Source organism: Schistocerca americana, chromosome 8 (genome assembly GCF_021461395.2).
Source record: "Schistocerca americana isolate TAMUIC-IGC-003095 chromosome 8, iqSchAmer2.1, whole genome shotgun sequence".
Lineage (NCBI taxonomy): Eukaryota > Metazoa > Arthropoda > Insecta > Orthoptera > Acrididae > Schistocerca > Schistocerca americana.
Window position 1 is genome coordinate 506,072,435 of NC_060126.1, and position 24,467 is coordinate 506,096,901.

Here is a 24,467-nt window from a genome sequence, read left to right on the forward strand (position 1 = left end):
ACTGGATGTACATTTCAGATTTTATGCATCAGTTCCAAGTGAAATGGCATGTGGCAGTGGTGAAGTCGGTCTGAATAAAAGAAAGAAAGGATCGAAAAGAGTTATATACCAATCAGAACCAATAAAAGAAAGCAGAATTAAAAACACTGAATACTTGAACTATAGAGGAGAAACAGTTACGCCTAAAGAAAAAGGTGTCGATTGCAGGTAAGCCATGTGCATTAACAATGCCAGTGAAACTAATGTTATTGTTTGGTTATTCTGTTACTATTATTCGTCTTACGAATGCACTGCTCTGTTATTGCAGGTGTAAGTGGAAATGCATGATTACTAAAATTAGTTCAGACATAATGACGGAATTATTTTCTAAGTTCTAAAGTTTCAACACTAAAAATGAGCATAATAGAAGTATGTGACATTGTAAGGAAATGTCCAAGATTGTAAGGTGACAACAGCTTACCTACCAACAACAAACCCAAAGGTTATACATACAAATATTGGCTCTTTAGCTCTGATGGCCATGTTCATGTCTGTAAGTCCGCATTTTTACCCATGTATGGTGCTTCTGATGACAGACTGCTGAGATTAAGAGATCTACTAATCTCGACTAAGTCCCCCAAAGACAAGTGGGGAAAACAGCAGCCAGAAAATGCATATCCAGCTGAAGTAACATTGTTAGTTGAGAACCGCATAAATAGTTTTCCAATTCATGACTCACACTACATAAATGTTGTTGTTGGTGTCTATCAGTAGGATGGGTTTCACTAGACATGGCCTGCACCTCAACAGGTATGGGAAGGGGAGGTTGGCAAAACTTATAGGTGACAGCATAGGTGGGGGTGGTGGGATCACTCATGGGAAAATTCCGGTAGTTGTGGGTGTTAGAGCTGTACCTTTATTAGATTGAAGTCAGCTGATAGGTATTCCTGCTTAAGGGAAGTCTCTCTAACAAAGAAACCACTTTCTACAAAGCTTGGGTATCCGATTAATGAGGGAATTAGTATATTTCATCAAAATATACAAGGTATTAGAGATAAAGTTAGTGAACTGCTTATAGATGTTGACTCTGAAATTATTGGTATATCTGAACACTTCTTAAATAAGGAGATAATTCAGAGGCTTCCTTTACCAGAATACAGGTTGGCTGGCAGCTTTTCTAGGAGCTCTTTGCGGTGTGGGGGAGTAGCCATGTATGTGAAAAACGGTATCCCATTTGAGTCAATTGATGTTTCAAAGTACTGCACTGAAAAGGTGTTTGAATGTTGTGCAGGTGTGGTTAAATTTAGTGGAGCTAAACTTCTTACTGTTGTTATTTATAGATCCCCAGACTCCGATTTCACAACATTTTTGCTAAAGCTAGAGGAGGTTCTTGTTTCACTTTATAGGAAATACAAAAAGTTAGTTATATGTGGTGACTTCAATATTAATTGTATAAGTGATTGTGCAAGGAAAAGGATGCTGGTAGACCTCCTTAATTCATATAATCTTATGCAAACCGTATTCTTTCCAACGAGAGTGCAAGGGAACAGTAGAACAACCATAGATAATATTTTTGTTCATTCGTCATTATTAGAAGGGCATTCTGTTAGCAAAAAGGTGAATGGCCTTTCAGATCATGATGCACAAATTTTAAGCCCAAAAAAATATTTTTGTGCTGCAACACATGTTAAATATAGTTACCAACTTTTTAGGAAAGCTGATCCAGTTGCTGTACTGACTTTTGTAAACCTTATCAAGGAACAAGAGTGGCAAGATATTTATAGTGCTGATACAGTAGACGATAAATATAATGCCTTCCTCAAGACTTTTCTCGTGCTCTTTGAAAGTTGCTTTCCGTTAGAACGTTCAAAACAGGGTACTAGCACAAACAGGCAGCCTGGGTGGCTGACTAAAGGGATAAGAATATCTTGTAGAACAAAGTGGCAATTATATCAAAACGTTAGAAACAGTCAAAACCTAAATGCAGCAGCCCATTACAAACAGTATTGTAAGGTGCTTAAAAAAGTTATTAGGAAGGCAAAAAGTATGTGGTATGCAGATAGAATAGCTAAGTCTCAGGATAAAATTAAAACCATATGGTCAGTCGTAAAGGAAGTGGCTGGTCTGCAGAGACAGGTCGAGAATATAGAATCTGTGCGTAGTGGGGATGTCCGTGTTACTGATAAGTCACATATATGTACAGTACTTAATAATCACTTTCTGAATATAGCAGGTGAACTAAATAGAAACCTAGTCCCAACAGGAAATCATATAACGCTCTTAGAAAAAAGTGTTCCGAGACTGTTACCTGAAATGCTCCTCCATGATACTGACAAGAGGGAGATTGAGTTAATAATTAAATCACTAAAGACCAAGAACTCTCATGGATATGACGGGGTATCTAGCAGAATACTGAAGTATTGTTCCACGTATGTTAGCTCAGTACTTAGCCATATCTGTAACTTTTCCTTTAGGAGTGGTCGGTTTCCTGACCGATTAAAGTACTCGGTAGTGAAGCCACTTTATAAAAAGGGAGACAGGGATAATGTTGACAATTATAGACCTATTTCTATGCCATCGGTGTTTGCTAAAGTTATCGAGAGGGTTGTATATACAAGGTTACTGCAGCATTTAAATTCACATAATTTGCTGTCAAATGTACAGTTTGGTTTTAGAAATGGCTTAACAACTGAAAATGCTATAGTCTCTTTTCTCTGTGAGGTTTTGGACGGATTAAATAAAAGGTTGCGAACGTTAGGTGTTTTCTTTGATTTAACGAAGGCTTTTGACTGTGTTGACCACAAAATATTACTGCAGAAGTTGGAACATTATGGAGTAAGGGGAGTAGCTTACAATTGGTTCGCCTCCTACTTTAAGAACAGAAAGCAGAAGGTAATCCTCCGCAATATTGAGAGTGGTAATGATGTTCAGTCCCAATGGGGCACTGTTAAATGGGGTGTTCCCCAAGGGTCGGTGCTGGGGCCACTGCTGTTTCTTATTTATGTAAATGATACACCTTCTAGTATTACAGGTGATTCAAAAATATTTCTGTTTGCTGATGACACCACCTTGGTAGTGAAGGATCTTGTGTGTAATATTGAAACATTATCAAATAATGTAGTTCATGATATAAGTTCGTGGCTTGTGGAAAATAATTTGATGCTAAATCACAGTAAGACTCAGTTTTTACAGTTTCTAACCCACAATTCAACAAGAACTGACATTTTAATCAGACAGAATGGACATGTTATAAGCGAGACGGAACAGTTCAAGTTCCTAGGCGTACGGATAGATAGTAAGCTGTTGTGGAAAGCCCATGTTCAGGATCTTGTTCAGAAACTAAATGCCGCTTTATTTACCATTAGAACAGTATCTGAAATAAGTGACATTTCAACACGAAAAGTAGTATACTTCGCATATTTTCATACGCTTATGTCATATGGTATTATTTTTTGGGGTAATTCATCTGATTCAAAAAGGGTATTTTTGGCTCAAAAACAGGCTGTTCGAGCTATGTATGGTGTAAGTTCGAAAACCTCTTGTCGACCCCTATTCAATAGTCTGGGAATTTTGACATTGCCCTCACAGTATGTATTTTCTTTAATGTCGTTTGTTGTTAGCAATATTAGCTTATTCCCAAGAGTTAGCAGCTTTCACTCAGTTAATACTAGGCAGAAATCAAATCTGCATGTGGAATGCACTTCCTTGACTCTTGTGCAGAAAGGAGTGCAGTATTCTGCTGCATCCATTTTCAATAAGCTACCACAAGAACTCAAAAATCTTAGCAGTAGCCCAAACACTTTTAAGTCTAAACTGAAGAGTTTCCTCATGGCTCACTCCTTCTATTCTGTCGAGGAGCTCCTGGAAGAGCTAAAAAATTAAGCAAATTCCAGTGTTACATTCTTGATTTTCTTTATTTAAACTAACGACTTGTTGCCTGAATATGTTTCTTATATTTCATTTTATCTGTTTCTACAATCGTGTTATAATTTCATGTATTGACTCGTTCCATGACCATGGAGACTTCTCCTAAATGTGGTCCCACGGAACAATAAATAAATAAATAAAATAAAAAAAAATTGTGGTCTTCAGTCCAGAGATTCATTTGCTGCAGCTCCCACACACTACTCTATCTTGTGCAAGCTTCTCCACACTTCCCCTCAGTACTAAATTGGTGATGCCTCAGAAGTGTCCTATCAACCGATCCCTTCTTCTATTCAAGTTGCACCACAAATACCTCTACTCCCCAATTCTATTCTCTCTCTGTTCTACACAAGTAGAGTGTACAAATACTTGGCTTCATATCTTAATGTGAAAAAGATGTGGGATCTGTTTCAATCGCAATACCATTAAGTGAAAGTTACATATTGGTATCACTGGAAAATAATTAATGAAAATTTCAATTTGAAATTTGATCAACCACAGGTGGATAGATGATGTACCTGCAAGGAATTTAACTGTGAAAATAAGAATTCCTACCTTAAACGACTGTGCAAAGCGTGTGGCCTTAGCCAAGCTATTAATTCATAAAAGAAGACAACTGAGTGTGTGCAGAAAATGTGCAGAGATTCTGTAGATGTCACCGGCATCTGAATTGGATTAATGCAAAATCTGATGCTTCCAGTTATCCCCATTCAAGACCCATTCTATTTGTGTCAGCTTACTAACAATGTGTCCAATATACGTGATTTAAAATCTGGGATGGCTATATCCTACAAATATGATGAAACAATGCCTGAAAGCAGCCCCAATGAAGTTTTCTCCTTTATTCTAAGTTATGTAAATTAATATGTTGCCAAAAATGTCCAGCATTAAGATTTGATTTAATCAATTTGATTCAATCCATCACTATTTCGCCAGCTAAGGGTACTGCTATCTGCCTTGTGACAGGGACTTCAGTGTTGTGAAGAGAAATGTGAAAATGACTGACAGTGTACTTGCCAGTGGAGTAAACGGAATTAATCCTCTCTTCTAGCTCTAAGAAATTTCGCAGTACACATGGTGAATAAAGAAGAATTCATGACTTCAACTCACAGTGGCCAGCGCATTACAAGAAGAATGTGGCATCTGTGGAATCACAAGGAAGGAAAATTCCTTGAGAAAGAAAGCAGCATTTTTCAATTTCAGACTTTCTCGAGTTTTCATACAGCAACCTTACTCCTGATGCGATGAAAACTCGAACATTCATTGGTTTGTTGCAGAACATACCTTCAGACTTTTAGATGCAGAGCAAAATTCAGATTTTCCATCACAACCTGAAGTGCCAATGATCAGTGACAAAAAATGGCAGTTTAAAAAAAATCAAACCTTACCCACTTTATCCCAAAGAAATTAAGTGATTCTACAATAATTTAAACTTCCAAACGATGTAAGTGGACAAAGAAAAGTGACTGATGTAATATTGTGGTGAAACACGTACTCTTAGTAATGGGTTTTACATGAAACTGTTTAATTCACTTAAATGTGTTTACATTTCTTTCAGAACACCTCATGTCCAACAAATTTAACAATGTATATCGCCACAGTAAATATTAAGAATTATCTAATTTTTTTCCTTCTCCTGGGCGGGCGGGGGAGGGGGGAACAAAATGCTCCTATTGGACATGAGAGGTTTCTGCAATAAGCAGTTCAATTGTGAATCACTGACATTGTAGTCATGCTATACTATATTTCTGTGTTCTGTGCAGAGCACAGTTTTACATTTCTGAACATTTAAAAGGAAGTTGTCAGTCCTTAAATCACTTGAAAATCTTATCAACATCTGACTGAACATTTCTCCAGCTTTTCTCCGATGGTACTTCATTACATATAATGTCTACATCTGTTGATGAATCCGCATGTGAAACAATATTCTGCATACTTCCTGCCAAGAAATCCTCATTTTCATTTGGCACCCAAAATGATCACACTTTAATAAATATTGGTGTGGTACTGAATCAAAAGCTTCTTGGAAGACAGAAAATATTGCATCTACTCTACTGCCTTGATCTGTGGCTTTCAGAACATTAAGTGAGAAAAGTACAAATTGGGTTTCACATGACTGATGTTTATGGAATCCATGGTGGTTGGAAAGGAAATCCGTTCTAGCTGCCTCATTATGCTTAAGCTCACAACATGTTCTAAGATTCTACAGCAGGTAGATTGCAGTGATGTCTTATGACAATTTTGTAGATCACTTATGCTACCCTTCTCGTAGATGGGTGTAACCTGTGCTTTCTTCCAACTACAGTGGTTCAGATCTGTGACTGGATTCAGTACCTGCTAGGAGACAGAATTCAACTTTTTTAAAAAGACATCTTGCTGTGCACAAACTGCAAGTTACCATCCCATATTTCACAGCTATGACACATACACACGAAAACCATAATGGACCCTATCATAATCAAATGGGCATGGTTAAATTTACATTTTCAGTATCCATGGAGTTCTATGTTTTCTAGATTCACATCACCTGATATAGATGCGCACAATTTGTAGGTAACCTTATATTTCTACAATAATGTACACAAAAAGTTCGTATGTTCTATGTGTTGACCAGTATACAGTGATATAAAAAATAAAATAAACACACACACACACACACACACACACACACATTCATTCACATAAGCAAGCACACCTCAGGCACACATGACCACCAGAATGCATTCTGATCCGAGATGCTGAGATGGAGGTCATATGTGTGTGTGTGTGTGTGTGTGTGTGTGTGTGTGTGTGTGTGTGTGTGTGTGTGCGTGTGTGTGTTTTTCTTCTTTTGCTAATGAAGGCTGTGGCTGGAAGATGATGTGTAATCTTTTAATTGTGCCTGTCTGCAACCTAACATGTCAACTTTGGGTAAGTAGCAATTTACCTTTCCCTTACACTGTTGAAAGTAATTTTGAGAAACTCGAAGGAAGTGTTACAGGGAGGTTACTCTTCACAATCTATGATGGCTGTGGAATGTAGATATAGATTTAGATGCGAGTGTAGTTGTATGTAGGCACACCACTTCCAGTAAGATTGTGCTTAGTGAAGCACAATGAGGTTCAACTCAGCTTTAGGGGTGAGGAAATATTTACTCTCCTGGTCAATAAAACTGCAACACCACGAGTATCGCATCCAACGAACAGCAAATTGGCTTGATGTGTACTATGTGCTTGGATTTGCAAATGATTAACATTTAAGTGCAAGTAGGTAAGAGCAATGCCATCTCAATTCCATATATATAAGGAAAGTTACACGTCGGTTTTACGATTCGGGAATGTTGGTAGTTTGTGAGAAAATTACATTATTTAAGTAGAACAAAAAGACCGGATTCTGACAGCAACAGGATCACTAGCTATCAAACTGTTGCTCATGTCAGTTGGGATCTCTCAATTGTCACGTGAATACGAAACTGACGAGCTCACACGGGCCATACTCAACGCTGTGCCGGTTCTCTCTGCCCGTGCACGCCTGCTGCCCAGGAAGACAGAAACGCCGTTTGCTCAGCTGTACAGGGTTGTGCAGCCACATCTGCAGGACAGGAAATGGGTTCATTTGCAGCAACGCAGCTGACTGCACAGGCAATGCAGCGACACCTCGAGCATCGTAACTATCATCACACTGACGGTCATTTCTGGATTACTTAATGTGGCAGGCAGAGAATCGTGCATCCGGCAATAAGACTGAACACTGGGGTGGCACCACTCCATCTTTCCAGACAAGTCTCAGTTCCGAGTACAGCATCACAGTGGATGCATTTGTCACTACAAGGGCCCACATCGGGTGTGCCAGTACGGGGTGCTGCTGGATGCACATCTCCGGTGCACCAAGCTGATAATCTGGACAGCAGTCATTACGTGGTGGGTATGTTAGGGTTGGTGACTGTGCCCTACATTTGAGATCTCTGTGACATTACCTTTCAATATGTCATTTCGAGGCCTCATGTTGCCCAGTCTGTTCTGATGGAACATAGAAGGTTTTCAATGGCCACCCTGGGCAGCACATTCTTTGTATCTCTCAACTACTGAAAAGACCTGGTTACGGGATGGCGAGACACTGGCAAGCCACCAAAAGTAAGTCACTACGATCGACGAACGCTGTCATACAGCTGAAATGGTGTGGAACGATCTACCCGTATCTGTCAGCCGAGCTCAGTTCGATCTTACGCCCAGTCAGGCCAAAACTGTTGCTGACACTAGAGATAGTTGTATGTAATAAATACTGCAGTCATATCCCCCCCCCCCCCCCCCAAATCATCTACAATACTACTATCTTATTATACTTTATGCACACAGAAAGCACAATTTTGCTATTTGCTATAGTTTCTGATGTTGCAAAGCTGATGGTCAGCAGTAAACTCAAATACAACTATGCACTAGCAAGAATTTTTTGTAGTATAAATAACTCAGCAATCGACAGTTTCAAAGTACTGACCGAGACTACGTTGTGCGTCGCTCTGCCCTGGTCGGTCCCTCTTGCGCACATCTCTCTGCCCCTGCTGGTCTGCTCGTGCTTCTGGCGTACTGTCTCCCTCTGGTCTCCCCTGGTGCCCAGTCTGATCATCTTTCATTTGTGCTCCACCCACTCCTGACTGCTCCATTTCACCTGGATCTCCTGCATCTCCTCCATCTTTGGAATCTTTCTCATCTTCTTTGGGGACTGATGACACCTGAAAAAATTAAATTATTTTGTAATACCATTTACAGAGTGATACTGCATAGAAATTCTGAGGTTTTCACTGACTGCACGAGTCAATGTTAACAAAAAAAGTTAAAACTGAATTTAGGGGAAAGCAGAGGAGGAGAAAATGCAACACAATGAAAATAGCAAGGATATATATCTCTCTCACTCAGAGGCCTGCTAATCAAGCTAAAGAAAGGTGTATCAGAGACAATGAGTGCCAACAACAAAGTGAAAGAGATGAAATTAAAATTCAAACCAATGTTCATGAAAGATACAACTAAGTTGACATAGGCTTTTCACAGTTTCTTCCTATGCCTTCTTAATCAGAAGAACAACTGCTCTTCTGGATTTTAACGATTTTTGTTGGTGTATCCTTACCCAACTGATATGTATTACTGGCAATTAGTGTGCGTCTCCATCTGTGTGCCGTGTGCCTACTTCCTACGAGCCTGGGTTTGCCTCACACGCAAGAAGAGGCAAACATATAGGTGCACACATCATGCTTGACACGTGTGCCATGTGCAATGCCATTCACACCGAGCCAGAATGACACACACATTCCGGCAATCAACACATCTGTCGCCATAGCGAGTATATTTTCAGACAAAGACAAAATATTAAACAAAAGCCCACACACTGGGATAGAAAATACCTTACGCATATCGAATGTGTGAATGTGGTAGAAAATATAAAAATGGCAAGCACTATTGTGTTCAACAATTGTACTTGTGATTTTGAAGTAATATTTCATTCGGTTGGACAACTGGTAGCAGAGAAAAAAGCAAAATGCGCAGACAACATATCAGTGGCAACAAGATTACCTCTTCCAATTCTAGTTCTTGCTACTGTGGACAAATATGACAGTTTGAAGTTTCAGTTCATGGTATATATTGCATTAAAATATAATGTAACCCCTAAAGTTTTGCACGCTCTGGGGAAATCCCTGGAAAACAACATTAAGCTTGGTTGACAACCACTTAATATTTCTTTATCTGGAAAGCAAAACAGACACTTCTTGCTTAATGTTTGCAGTCAGTAGTCTAAGAATATGTTAATACATATTTCTGAACAGTAGGGGTACACAGAAAGGAAGCACTGACAGGATAACACGTTTCTTTTTATATACAGGGAGATCCATGAAGATATGCAAATATTTTAATATGTTATTCTACAAGTAAAACTAAAGAATAAAAGTTCATATAAACATAGGTCTGCAAATGTTTAGTTACGGAGTTATGGCTAATAAAAGATTTTGCCTCACTTTTAGCAACTTTGCTAATATGAAGCCATTGCAAAACTGTACGAGGTTAAAGTAAAGCATGATTTCCAATTATTTTGTTGTTATTGGTCTGGTGAATCTAATAAAACATGTCCCACACGTGTATCTGCAGTAGTTTTCCAGAACATCCAGAGATGCAAAGATTATTATACAAGTAAATTTGTTTACTTTCCATTAAGAATGTCGAAAGGTTTATGTCATTGTTGGTAACTGTTAGTGAGTTGTTTCAGTCATTTCCTAACATTGAAATAAGCTAGTTTTCTGTATTGTTCAGTGAAAGAACATAACAACAATGTAGATTATTTGTGAAATAGGGATGCCTTCCAAATTTACGACAGAGAAATATGCCAATATGGTGTTTATTTATGGCAAATGTGATGGTAATGCTACGGCTGCAGTTAAAAAATATCATGTATGTTATCCAACTCTGAGGTTTCAGACTGCATAAACAATCAGTGGAGTATTTCGAATGTTACGGGAGTCAGGTTCTCTACCTAGCATTAGTACGAGCGCTCAATACCTGAAGACAATGAGGAGGATATTATGGATGCTGTTCAACATACCTCAGCTACCAGTATACAACGGATATCTCAACGATTAGGCATTTCACAATCTAGGGTATGGCGTACGCTGATCCCTACCAAAAAGAAAACGTGCATCATTTACATCAGGGAGATCCTGCCCTTGATTTGGAGTTGTGCAAATGGTTCAATACTAATCAGCAGTTACACAAATACATTTTATTACTGATGAGGAACAGTTTACTTGAGATGGTATAAACAATTTACATAATGAGCATGTACAGTCTGAAGCAAACTCATGTGCAACAGTGCAACGAAATTTCCAGCAGCAATTTAGCATAAATGTGTGGTGTGGTATAATCAACACACTCCTTATTGGAACACTCATTTCACCAGGACATCTAACTGGTGAGATGTACTTACAATTCCTTCAAGAAGAAATGCCACGCTTGCTCGAAGATATTTCACTTGCTACGTGACTGCAAATGTATTTCCGACATGACAGTGTGCCTCCACATTTCACCAACATCGTTACTACACATTTAACTGAACATTTTCCCCAGAAACATATTTGTTGTGGTGCTACACGTCTGTGGCCATCCAGACAGCCCGATTTAACGCAATGGATTTTTATGTATGGGGATAGATGAAAGACATAGTTTATGAGGATAAAGTCAATACATGTGAGGGATTACTTGCTCGCATTCTGAATGTAATGAATGAAATTAAGACCAACGCTGTGAAACTGAAATGAGCAACAAAATCCGTTCATACACATGCAGCTAAATGCATTGAACTCTGTGGAGACATTTTTGAACATTTATTGTGAATGTATTGTGAAATTGTACATACATTGTACAACTTCCTTAACACTGAGCATTGTTTTTTCTAGTTTAACGTGAATTTGTGTCTGCTACGGTACTAATGAAAGCAGATTATCTGAAACATTCATACAGTTTCCGTTAACGTTATTACCATCATTTTTCCAAAACTAAATTCTCTACACCTTCTGTTGAAAGCTTTGTGCAATTTTCTGAAATTTAAAAAACAAATTGGGCCAAGCAGTTAATAAATCAAAAATTTTACAAAATTACTTCTTTGCTGCTTGTGATGTTCTGGAAAACTACTGCAGATACACATCTGGGGTATGCTTTATTAGATTCATCAGACCAATAACAACAAAATAAACGGAAATCGTACTTAACTTTAACCTCTTGCAGTATTGTGGTCCTATGTTTATATGAACTTTTTTCTTTAGTTTTACTTGTAGAATAACATATTACAATATTTGCATATCTTCATGAATCACCCTGTATATATCAATCAAATCCCATCATTACTGTGTGTGTGTGTTTGTTTTCAGTGGCAAGAGGGGGTCTTTGTTTGTCAAAAGTGTTTAATTAGATTTTTTAGTAGTTTCCTTTTTGTTTACCTTAAGCATCCAAACTCCAGATAAGAGTAGTTGGATGAAGCATTAGACTCTGAAGTTATGTGGAATTTGCCACACTGTTTGGGAGCTTTAGATGTCAAAAAAGGTTCTGCATACAACAGTGGAAGCAGAGATATCATTTACAAGCACAGTTTCAATATTCTTATTCTTTTGTTTGCTGTAATTGATGAAAACTATGAATCAAAAGGGTTTGTAAAAGCACCAGTATGGGTCCAGCACACTGTGGGGCCCAGATCACTCCTCTTCTTCAATATGTATTCGTCAGAAGTACGAACAAAGGATTTTGTTCAAGACTGCCTTTGTTGTTTCCAGGTCGTTCCAATCTGTGAGGAACTGAGACAGTTTTTTGATTTCCCTCTGATTTTATAATCCATGGCATTAACTAACCATAAACATTAAATTTCAAGATAATGCTTTTCAGTTTCCACACGTTTCTCATTAGACCACCCAGCCAAAGTGCTACAGCAAAAGCAAATTTAGAAGCGTGCAAGAACTGAATCTTTTAAGAGTGGGATATGGTGTAACAGAGCACCAAATGAACTGAAACACAGACAGTTGCAGAGCTGTTGTACATGTCTCCCCATTTGTGTTTGGGAAATGCCTGCACATGCAGCTGGTGATCTGTAGGCACAAATCAGTGGCACGCGTGACCTTCCACCATTGCACGTATCCCCTTGTCTCTTCATTTAACAGCCGTTTGCAGCTAATGCATCTGCAGGTTCGCAAAGGGATAAACACAGCACCTTTAGACTGTCAGTCTGTATTAAGACTTAACGATTTCAAGAGTACGCATGAGCTTGGAAAGGGGTAGGGAGGGTAGGGAATACAGAGACAGAATGTCTTTTAAGTCGTCCTATTTTGCTCTTAACTATCAAAAAAAGAATTTTCATTGCTACGTCTTGTGTTGTTTCAATAACAACAATTGTGAAGTAAGTGCAGCATTCACCAAAATAGGGGCAACAGAAGCAATGCTAAGAAAAATTGAAATTACTATTCTTGAAAAACTAAGTTTGCCAAGGTCACTACCAATTCTTTTTATTACTGCAACCTGTTCCAACAGATACGCTGTCATCACCGGATCTTGTAATATTATCAGATGTACGTGCTTGTTACAACACTTAAAGTCACATAATGATGTTGTATCAAATTGTAACATCACTATGTGACTTTCAGTGTTGTAATGAGCATGTACATCTAATAATGTTACAAGACACAATGATTACAGCACAAATCTGTCAAAACCAATCACAGTAATAAAAAGAATTGCTAGTGATCGAGGCAAACTTGAGTCATCAAGAATAATATAGCTTTCAGATCACCCCCGACAACTGACACAATGTCAAACGTACATAAAAAGTTAAAAGCAAATGTTTTAACTACAATTTCTGTGAACACTGCCACAGTTATTCCTTTTCATAAAATAAAGAAATATTTCTTTCTTTAACAAATGTTAATATTATTTTAAATTTTAACTAATTACACATTTTTATTAAATGTTTTACGTTCCTTTTGGACCTTCAGTAATTTCTGCTACTAGCAAGTCTGAATGAGGGGGAGAAGCAAATTACAGTTATCAAAGATCAGTCAGTTGGTGGGTTACTGGAAGCTAACATTAAGCTCATCAAAATAACATGTTTTAAAAACTATGTGGGTCATCCAGAAAGTAAAGAAGGTTTTGATATAACTAAATAAAAAGAAAAGACATCAACAAAGAGGGATGGCTAGAGGACAAATGTAAGGATGTAGAGGCATGTATCACTAGGGCTAAGATAGATACTGCCTACAGGAAAATTCTTTGACCTTTGGAGAAAAAATACCCACATGTATGAATATCATGAGCTCAGGTGCAAAACCAGTTCAAAGCCAAAGAAGGGAAAGCAGAAAGGTAGGAGGAGTATATAGAGGGTCCATATACAAGGGCGATGTATTTGAGGGCAATATTATGGAAATGGAAGAGGACATAGATGAAGATGAAATGGGAGATATGATACCGCGTGAAGAATTTGACAGAGCACTGACAGACCTACATAGAAACAAGGCCCCAGGAGTAGACAACATTCCATTAGAACTACTGACAGCCTAGGGAGAGCCAGCCCTGAAAAACTCTACCATCTGGTGAGCAAGACTTATGAGACAGGCAAAATACCCTCAGACTTCAAGAAGAATATAATAATTCCAATCCCAAAGAAAGCAGTTGTTGACAGATGTGAAAATTACCGAACTATCAGTTTAATAAGTCACGGCTGCAAAGTACTAACACGAATTCTTTACAGACGAATGGAAAAACTGGTAGAAGATGACCTCGGGGAAGATCAGTTTGGATTCCATACAAATGAGGCAATACTGACCCAACGACTTATCTTAGAAGAAAGATTAAGGAAAGGCAAACCTACGTTTCTAGCATCTGTAGACTTAGAGAAAGCTTTTGACAATGTTGACTGGAATACTCTCTTTCAAATTCTAAATGTGGCAGGGGTAAAATACAGGGAACGAAAGGCTGTTTACAATTTGTACAGAAATCAGATGGCAGTTATAAGAGTAGAGGGGCACAAAAGGGAAGCAGTGGTTGGGAATGGAGTGAGACAGGGTTGTAGCCTCTCCCCAATGTTATTCAATGTGTATATTGAGCAAGAAGTAAAGGAAACAATAGAAAAATTTGGAGAAGGTATTAAAATCCATGGAGAAGAAATAAAAACTTTAAGGTTCGCTGATGACATTGTAATTCTGTCAGAGATAGCAAAGGACTTGGAAGAGCAGTTGAACGGAATGGACAGTGTCTTGAAAGGAGGATATAAGATAAACATTAACAAAAGCAAAATGAGGATAATGAAATGTTATCAAATTAAATCGAGTGATGCTGAGGAAATTAGATTAGAAAATAAGACACTTAAAGTAGTAAATGAGTTTTGCTATTTGGGAAGCAAAATGACTGATGATGATCAAAGTACAGAGGATATAAAATGTAGACTGGCAATTGAAAGGAAAGCATTTCTGAAGAAGAGAAATTTGTTAACATCGAGTATTGATTTATGTGGCAGGAAGTCTTTTCTGAATGTATTTGTATGGAGTGTAGCCATCTATGGAAGTGAAACATGGATGATAATTAGTTTAGACAAGAAGAGAATATAAGGTTTCGAAATGTGGTGCTACAGAAGAATGCTGATTATTAGATGGGTAGATCATGTAACTAATGAGGAGATACTGAACAGAACTGGGGTAAAGAGGCATTTGTGGCACAACTTGACTAGAAGAAGGGATCGGTTGGTAGGGTATGTTCTAAGGCATCAAGGGATCACCAATTTAGTATTGGAGGGCAGCGGGTAGGGTAAAAATCGTAGAGGGAGACCAATAGATGAATACATTACGCAGATTCAGAAGGCTGCAATAGTTGCTTGGAGATGAAGTAGCTTGCACAGGATAGAGCATTATGGAGAGCTGCATCAAACCAGGCTCTGGACTGAACCACAACGTCAACAACAACAACAACAACAACAACAACAACAAACAAAAAACTTTATTTACAAGGATACAAAATATTAATCTGTTTTTCAATGTAGCTGCAATAGCAGACAAGGCTTTTATTGTAACGGGACTAATTTTTAAATTCCATGCTTACTCCTCTACCACCAAAGATTTGAGCCACAATGTCACTGTTCGAGGTATTCACCATTTGCAAACTGTTTTCCACCAAAACATTTCTTTAGTTTTGTGTTTAAGTCAAAATCACTTAGGTCCAAGTCAGGTACATAAGGAGGATGCCAGAAAATTTCTCATTTAAGATGCTGAAGTTCTTATCTTCACACTGATGCACGAGGCCTCACATTGTCATGAATCAAAAACACGTATGCCGAAAACATTCCATGTCATTGAAGACTTGTTCATTCCACTATCACCACAAATGTTCTTTATTTACTTATAACACTCGATAGGCTAAACATTTTGTGCATTCAGAAAATAAATGACAACACACACTTTGTCTACAGTGAGATTTTCAATGGGTACCATTACTTCAAAAGGTTACAGAACAAAAAAGCATAACTACCTAGCAACAAAACTCAGCTCACATTGAAAACGAGTAAAGGAGTTAACTGGCATTATTACAATTGTGGTGGTGAGGATGTGGGGGGGGGGGGGGGGGGGGGTGTCGGCATTGGGTGTGGCACACGATTGTTCATTACTTTCTGGATGACCATCGTATATAATGAAAGAAGTAAAGATAACAACTCACTGAAGAGCTGAGGCATTGAGTGAAAGACAGACACATAAACAAGACTGAGTACATTGCTGAACTTTCAGACAATGTCCTCACACACACACAAAACTGAGATAACATCTCTCTCTCTCTCTCTCTCTCTCTCTCTCTCTCTCTCTCTCTCTCTGTGTGTGTGTGTGTGTGTGTGTGTGTGTGTGTGTGTGTGTGTGTGTGTGTTGTAACGTTATTTATATTTTGTGATGGGCTTTCTATTATCATATTTATATGATTTTTTTAAAACAAGTTTGAACCATTAACTTTGTAACACAGCAAAACTTTTACTCTAGAAGTCAATCTTTTGTACAATCCTGTATTATTTCCCCATTTAGTAAAAAATCACACATTTTCCACCTCTTCTGAGTCTCTCAGCAAACAAAACTACAGCCTCCAGCAGTGAAAGCCTAAGATTAATCCATCTTTTATTTTTAAACAAAAGGTATTGCTATGTTTCATACCAAAAATTTAAAAGAAGAGTATCTGATCAGTTATTTCATAGTCAACTAATCATTTCTGAATCTTTCGCAGAAAATAGCAGAAATGATGTTAATTACTCACAGGTAGAGGTACACTATATCTCTCCCACAACTATCTGCGATCATAGCATTTTCACAGCAGAACAATGCTCAATTTTCTGCTGTAGTATTTCAAGCTGTGTCAGCGAATGAATACTGAGAGAACAGCAATAATGATGATGATATATAAAGTAACACAAATACAGGGTGAGTCAGGAGGAAAGGTACATGCTTTGAGACATGATAGTATTAATGATTCTGAACAAAAAACTTCATATGGACATATGTCCTATTGTGAATGGTTTCTGAGATAGAAGACATTTAGTATCACTTTTGTACATTTTTTCTTAATAACTCAAGAACCCCACACTCCAATGAAAACGTGTCTCAGTACACCATTAAACTAAATTAAATTTACAACAAAAAAAGGTAGGACTAACAGTTTGCACAAAGAGATCGCAAGAATATTGAAAGTCTCACGCGACGTGCGTACGATGTAGCTTAGGTACTTTTTGTAGGCCAGGTAGTTTTCTGACTTTACTGACCACAAGTGTCCTGTATCAAAATGTCCACCTCAACTTCCTCTATACTACTGTGGTATGTTGTAAACAATGACAATAAATAATACAGAAAATAAATACAAATGTACATTAAAAGTGTTCTACTTCGGAAACCATTCGGAATAGGGCATATGTCCACATCAAGTTTTTTTGTTCAGAATCACTAATGCTATCACCCATCAGAAACACTTACCTTTCCTCCTTACTCACCCTGTATATACTCGGGGTCAACTGTAAAGTCAAGTTAATAACTGATAGTTACATCTAGTTATGTACATATGGCCCGCCACCACAGCTGAATGGACAGTGTGCTGGGTTGTCATGCCAGGGATGGGGGGTTCGATTCCCGGCTGGGTTGTAGATTTTCTCCGCTCAGGGACTGGGTGTTTGTGTCGTCTTCATTATCATTATCATCATTTCATCTTCATCGACGCGCAAGTCACTGAAGTAGCATCACCTCAAAAGACTTGCACCAGGCGATCGGGTTTATCTGCCGGGAGGCCCTTGCCACACGACATTTAGTTTTCATGTACATATGGAACCCATTAATGAAATTCTTACATTCAGCAACATACTGAAATGTTCCTGCATTTATCGTAACATAGGTCCAGTAAGATGCACTACTTACAAAACACAAAATGCTCCTCAAAGTTATTATTAACAAACCTTGAATTCTTTAATGCTACACATGGGTCTTGAAATGTGAAGATCACTGTGGGACATTGCAAGAATATAAAGTTCACTGTGGGAATTTGAATAAGTCACTTAAAAATGCGGGATACTGCAACCATGTTGTTGATACTTCTGTAACATGTGACTCTGAAAAAACTATCCTCATATGAGGGTATCACATGGCAGACCAGACAAACGTGGATATTCATCATCTGAAACACATTGACACATGTAACAGCTTATAAGGATGCCTGTATAAATCCTCTCAACCAAATACAAAAAGAATTACAGTAAATGTGTGGATGCTTAAAAATTATCAGTAACAAATATCAGAAGCGAACCTGGTCTTTTGAGCCGGCTTCCGCCTGTTCTGGTGCAGGCTCTGCAGCGTTGTGACTGGGCTGGTCATCTGACGGACTGGCTTCTTCTTGGTCATTCCCTTTATCTTCATTTTCTCCTTCTTTCCCATCTTTTTCTCCTTTTGTAATCTCAGCATTTTCCTCTTCTTTATCACTAGCTCCTTGCTCCAACCCTGTAGTTCCATTGGGGTCTTCATTATTATCCATTTCATCTTCACTTGAACTTTCTGGTTCTTCAGTCTTGTCATCATTTTTCTCCTTTCCCTCTGATGTTTCATCTGTATTTTCTTTCTCTGGCTCTTTTTGTTCTGAAAATGAAGAAACTAGAAATATGTAACCACATTAAAATTATCTTCACTCAAGGTGGGTCTGCAGCTGCTATGAAACACTTAAATGATTTGATATCACCTGCAGCTGTCATTTTTTCTCTATTTGTTGTACTATCGCACAATTTTGCTCTTAGACCATGGAAGCAACATGAGTTCAGTGCATTGACAATTTGTAAAAAATTGGATAGGATAATAAAACAGGTCTTAAATGTGCAAAAATTAATTAAAATTACTGTACAAAAATTCAGCAATAGCAAATTATGCTGTACAAGTCTCTGGAATTGTTATATCTGAATGGCATCCACTATCATTGTGCTTATAAGTGCAGGTCCCTTAACTGTATGGCATAACATGCCAACACTGAATTTTTACACATAAAGTTTTTATTGATCCTAACGAAAGTTTTTATCGATCCTAACACACTGTAAGACTTGATTTTTTACCATGTTTAACTATTAATTGATTGTCACTGTACTAAATTTATGTTGCTTCCATTTAACAAGATTCTTGATAATGGGCTAAGACTGAAATTCCGTACAATAAATAAAGAAAAACCACAAATAGAGATGGTGCCAAAGCATTGAAACACAGAAAGTAGTGTGTGTGTGTGTGTGTGTGTGTGTGTGTGTGTGTGTGTGTGTGTGAAACAATTCAATATTAAACGTAACTTCAATAAAACATGTGTACCTTCTTCAAGTTCTTTCACAGAAAAAGAAAATCATCTTTACGGGAATCAATAACAAGATAAGAAAACACATATTCTGTGCAAATACATACCTTTCTTCTATGTGAGTAACAGAAAGAGCAAAGGAACAACTCGCCATACATCTGACACATTGACCCGTCAACACAAGCATAAACACAACTGAGGAAATTGTTAGCTTTTTGATGGTTGCTTGATCAGAGCTAACAGAATACATTTACACTAGCACAGCTACACTGTCCCGGCTGACTACACTGTGCTGTCACTGCAACTCTTAAAGAGGATTTGTCCAAAAGCTGGTGACATTCTCAGTCTTGTTTAAGTCACTATTGATGACTCGATGTCTCAACTGTTGCTAAGATTGCTACAGTTACGCCTCCCATTATTTACTTGTACATTCCAATGAGGAATTTATTTCAAAATTGTTAAGGCTTTCGTGGCCACTTGTTGACAAACTGCCTATTGGCTTCTGTCTCGGGTTCTTCGGCCGACGTTCATATAATGATTTTCCTGACGTTTCGCCAGCACGAGTGGCTGGCACTGTCAAAGCTTCACCCTCCAATGCCCGTGGTGAACTGGAGCCGAGCTCGTGGCCGCAGACTATATGTACCTGGTGCACCAACGTCCGAGGGCTTCTCCGCGGTCATTTCCGGTGCGGTTCTCCTCTTGCTACCTGCGACGGTCGTTCGCTGCAGTACGGGAAGCCAGGATCCATTTACCTTAAGGCTTTCCTCTTTCTTGTTTAAACTGTTCGCGCGTTTTTGTATTTCTACAGCTTCTCTGAACAAGCGCGTGTGATAGTGCTTCTCTACAGCCAGAACTTCCGTGTCGGCGAATTTTATTACGTGGTCGATCTCATTCAGTGCGTGCTCTGCCACGGCCGATTTCTCCACCTGCCCCAACCTGGAATGTCGCTTATGCTCTTTGATCCTGGTGTTAATGGATCGTCCAGTCATCCCAACATAAACTTTTCTGCATGTGCACGGTATACGGTATATTCCCGACATTGAAAGTGGGTCCCTTTTCTCCTTCGCCGATCTAAGACACTCTTTGATCTTCCTTGTCGGTTCGAAAATCGTCTTTACGCCACGTTTGCGCAATATACGGCCGATTCTGTCCGTCACTCTGGGAATGTATGGCAGAAAGGCCGTACCCGACATTTCTTTTTCTGATTCCTTACTTCGCCGAGTGTTCGGCTCTGTTACACTTCTAATATAATTTGTGGAGAACCCATTGCTCCTCAGGACAGTTTCCAGGTGTTGCATTTCTCGTTTGAGGTGTTGCGGCTCACATATTCGTCCTGCTCTCGTTACGAGCGTACTAATCGTGCCTCTTTGCTGGCTCGGGTGGTGGATTGACAGTTTGTGCAGGTATCGGTCCGTGTGTGTCGGTTTTCGATACACGCTGTGTCCCAGGTTTTCGCCGTCCCTTGTGACCAGCACATCTAGAAATGGCAGTTTTTTTGTCCTTTTCTACTTCCATGGTAAATGTTATGTTGGCATGGAGGCTGTTCAAGTGTCTCAGGAAGTCACCGAGCTGTTCTTCACCATGGCTCCACACCACGAAAGTATCATCGACGTACCTGTACCACACCTTAGGTTTGCAAGTCGCCAAGCTTCGAATTGTTCCATGAAGAAGTTGGCCACCACTGGACTGACTTCTTCTTGGTCATTCCCTTTATCTTCATTTTCTCCTTCTTTCCCATCTTTTTCTCCTCTTGTAATCTCAGCATTTTCCTCTTCTTTATCACTAGCAGCCTTCCAGCTGTTCGTAGAAATCGCCATTCCACGTGAAATAGCTCGTGGTGAGACATGCCTGGAAGAGCTTTCTGATGTCTTGCGGGAAAATGGAACCTATGTGCTCCAGAGCGTCACTGAGTGGCACTTTCGTAAATAACGAAACAACATCAAAGCTGACCAGGATGTCACTTGGTGCAAGTTTCAGTTTCTTCAGCTTCTCAATGAAATGTCCCGAGTCCTTAATGTATGTGTCGGTCTTCCCCACGTGTGGCCGGAGCAGAGAGGCCAAGTGTTTTGCCGACATATAAACTGGCAAAACAGATGCACAACCACCTTCAGATTTAAAACTAGTGTCACAAATTGCAATTTGCTCAAAAGGACTTTAGGGCAAACTGTACTTTGCAACACTAGTTACAGGTCAGAAGATAGTGGCTGCACGTTACATCAGATCTGGTGACCACCATAATGAATGTAGTCAGTGATCCAGGTGGTGCTTTCTTTCGGCTTTCCTTTCTTCCCAATAAAATTAATACAAGTTTCTCACTTATCTGTCTGTTATCACTGCCTTACATTGTCTTATTACATTCCATTCTGGATTTTCCATTGTTTGTTTTTATCACTTTCTTTGTGTTTTATTCTGGGAGTCCGAGACTGAAGAATTAGCTTTTAATTTTCTTATCTTTGCAACAATAATATCTATGTAGAATTTCTTGATTTACCTTTCTTCATGCTTTGTTGGTTTTGTTGTCACTGCTCTTTCTTTATCGTACTACAATGGCACCTACTCCCCCTCCTCAAGTTCTCTCTGAACCACGGACCCCGCTATCGGTGGGGTGGGGGGCGGCTTACGCGCTTCACCAATAGGGATAGCCATACCGTAGGTGCAACCACAATGGAGTGTTATCTGTTGATGGGCCAGATAAATGTGTTGTTCCTGAAGAGGGGCAGTGGCCTTTTCAGTAGTTGCAGGGGCAACAGTCTGGATGAATGACTGATCTGGCTTTGCAACATCAACTAAAACGGTCTTGCTGTGCTGTACTGAAAGCAAGGGGAAACTACAGCCATAATTTTTCTCGAGGGCACGCAGCTCTTATGCGTGGTTTAATGATGATGGCATCCTCTTGGGCCAAATTTTCTGGATGTAAAATAGTCCGCCAATCAGATCTCTGGGTGGGGACTACTCAGGGGGATGTCATTATCTGGAGAAACAAAACTGGCATCCTACTGATTGGAGCATGGAATGTCACATCTCTTAATCGCGCAGGTACGTTAGAAAAATTAAAAAGGCAAATGGTTATGTTAACGTTAGATATAGTGGGAATTAGTGACGTTTGGTGGCAGGAGGAACAGGACTTCTGGTCTGGTTAATGTAGGGTTATAAATACAAAATAAAATACGGGCAACGCAGTAGTACGTTCAATAATGAGTAAAAAAATAGGCATGTAGGTAAGCTACTATGACCATCATAATGAACACATTATTGTATCCAAGGTGGACCTGAAGGGATACCAATTCGATTCTACACAGAGTACGCGAAAGAACTTGCCACCCTCCTAACAGCCGTGTACCGCAAGTCTCTAGAGAAACGGAAGGTTTCAAATGACTGGAAAAGAGCACAGGTAGTACCAGTCATCAAGAAGGGTAGTCGAGCAGATGCACAAAACTATAGACCTATATCTCTGACATCGATCTGTTGTAGAATTTTAGAACATGTTTTCAGCTTGCATATCATGTCATTTCTGGAAACCCAGAATCTACTCTGTAGAAATCAACATGGATACCAGAAACAGCGATCGTGTGAGACCAAACTCGTTTTATTTGTTCATGACACCCAGAAAATATTAGATACAGGCTCCCAGGTAGATGCCATTTTCCTTGACTTCGGGAAGGTGTTCGATATAGTTCTGCAGAGTCGCCTGATAAACAAAGTAAGAGCCTACGGAATATCAGACAAGCTGTGTGGCTGGATTGAAGAGTTTTTAGCAAACAGAACACAGCATGTTGTTCTCAATGGAGAGACGTCTACAGACGTTAAAGTAACCTCTGGCGTGCCACAGGGGAGTGTTATGGGACCATTGCTTTTCACAATATATATATATGACCTAGTAGATAGTGTCGGAAGTTCCATGCGGCTTTTTGCGGATGATGCTGTAGTATAAAGAGAAGTTGCAGAATTAGAAAATTGCAGTGAAATGCAGGAAGATCTCCAGCGGATAGGCACTTGGTGCAGGGAGTGGCAACTGACCCTTAACATAGACAAATGTAATGTATTGCGAATATATAGAAAGAAGGATCCTTTATTGTACGATTATATGATAGCGGAACAGACACTGGTAGCAGTTACTTCTGTAAAATATCTGGGAGTATGCTTGCGGAACAATTTGAAGTAGAATGATCATATAAAATTAATTGTTGGTATCGAGAGGGTGCGTTTCTGGATGAGTTATCAAATATATTGCTTCCCCCTACTTATACCTCCTAAGGAGATTACGAATGTAAAATTAGAGAGATTTGAGCGTGGACGGAGGCTTTCCGGCAGTCATTCTTCCTGTGAACCATACGCGACTGGAACAGGAAAGGGAGGTAATGGCAGTGGCATGTAAAGTGCCCTCCACCACACACCGTTGGGTGGCTTGCGGAGTATAAATGTAGATGTAGAAAGCCCACACCCACCCCAGTACAAGTTCAAACGCCAATCAGCTAAACGGACGAAGAAATTGAAGAAATGTGTGATGAGACACAAGAAATTATTCAGCCAGTTAAGGGAGATGAAAATTTCAGAGTCGTGGGGGGCTGAAATTTGATAGTAGGAAAAGGAAGAGAAGGAAAAACAGTAGGTGAATATGGACTGGGGGAAAGCAATGAAAGAGGAAGCTGCCTGGTAGAATTTTGCACAGAGCATAATTTAATCATAGGTAACACTTGGTTTAAGAATTATGAGAGAAGGTGGTATATGTGGAAGTGACACGGAGACACCAGAAAGTTTCAATGGTTATTTCAGAACCAGGTTTTAAATTGTAAGAAATTTCCAGGGGTAGATGTGGACTCTGACCACAATTTATTTGTTGTGAACTGCAGATTAAAACTGAAGAAACTGCAAAAAGGCAGGAATTTAAAGAGATGGAACCTGGATAAACTGAAAGAACCACATTGTAGAGTGTTTCACAGGGAGCATTAGGGAATGACTGGCAAGAACGCGGGAAAGGAATACAGTACGAGACGAATGGGCAGCTTTGAGAGACGAAATAGTGAAGGCAGCACAGGATCAAATAGGTAAAAAGACGAGGGCTAGTAGAAATCCTTGAATAATGCAAGAGATATTCAATTTAATCAATGAAATGAGAAAATATAAAAATGCAATAAATAAAGCAGGCAAAAAGGAAAACTAATCTCTAAAAAATGAGATCGATAGGAAGTTCCAAATGGCTATTCAGGAGTGGCTAGAGGACAAATGTAAGGATGTAGA

At 39.1% G+C, this 24,467-nt stretch overlaps 1 protein-coding gene across 1 annotated transcript in view; it reads right to left on the bottom strand.

Annotated features, from left to right (window-relative positions):
* LOC124544805 (midasin-like) overlaps positions 1 to 24,467 on the bottom strand; it is a 291,545-nt gene that overhangs the window by 45,242 nt on the left and 221,836 nt on the right. Inside the window, exons 32-33 of the mRNA XM_047123490.1 lie at positions 18,213 to 18,538; positions 8,377 to 8,611 (exon numbers count right to left, since the gene is read on the bottom strand). Of these exons, the coding sequence (XP_046979446.1) occupies positions 8,377 to 8,611; positions 18,213 to 18,538 (561 nt within the window). The remainder of the gene's footprint in view (positions 1 to 8,376; positions 8,612 to 18,212; positions 18,539 to 24,467) is intronic.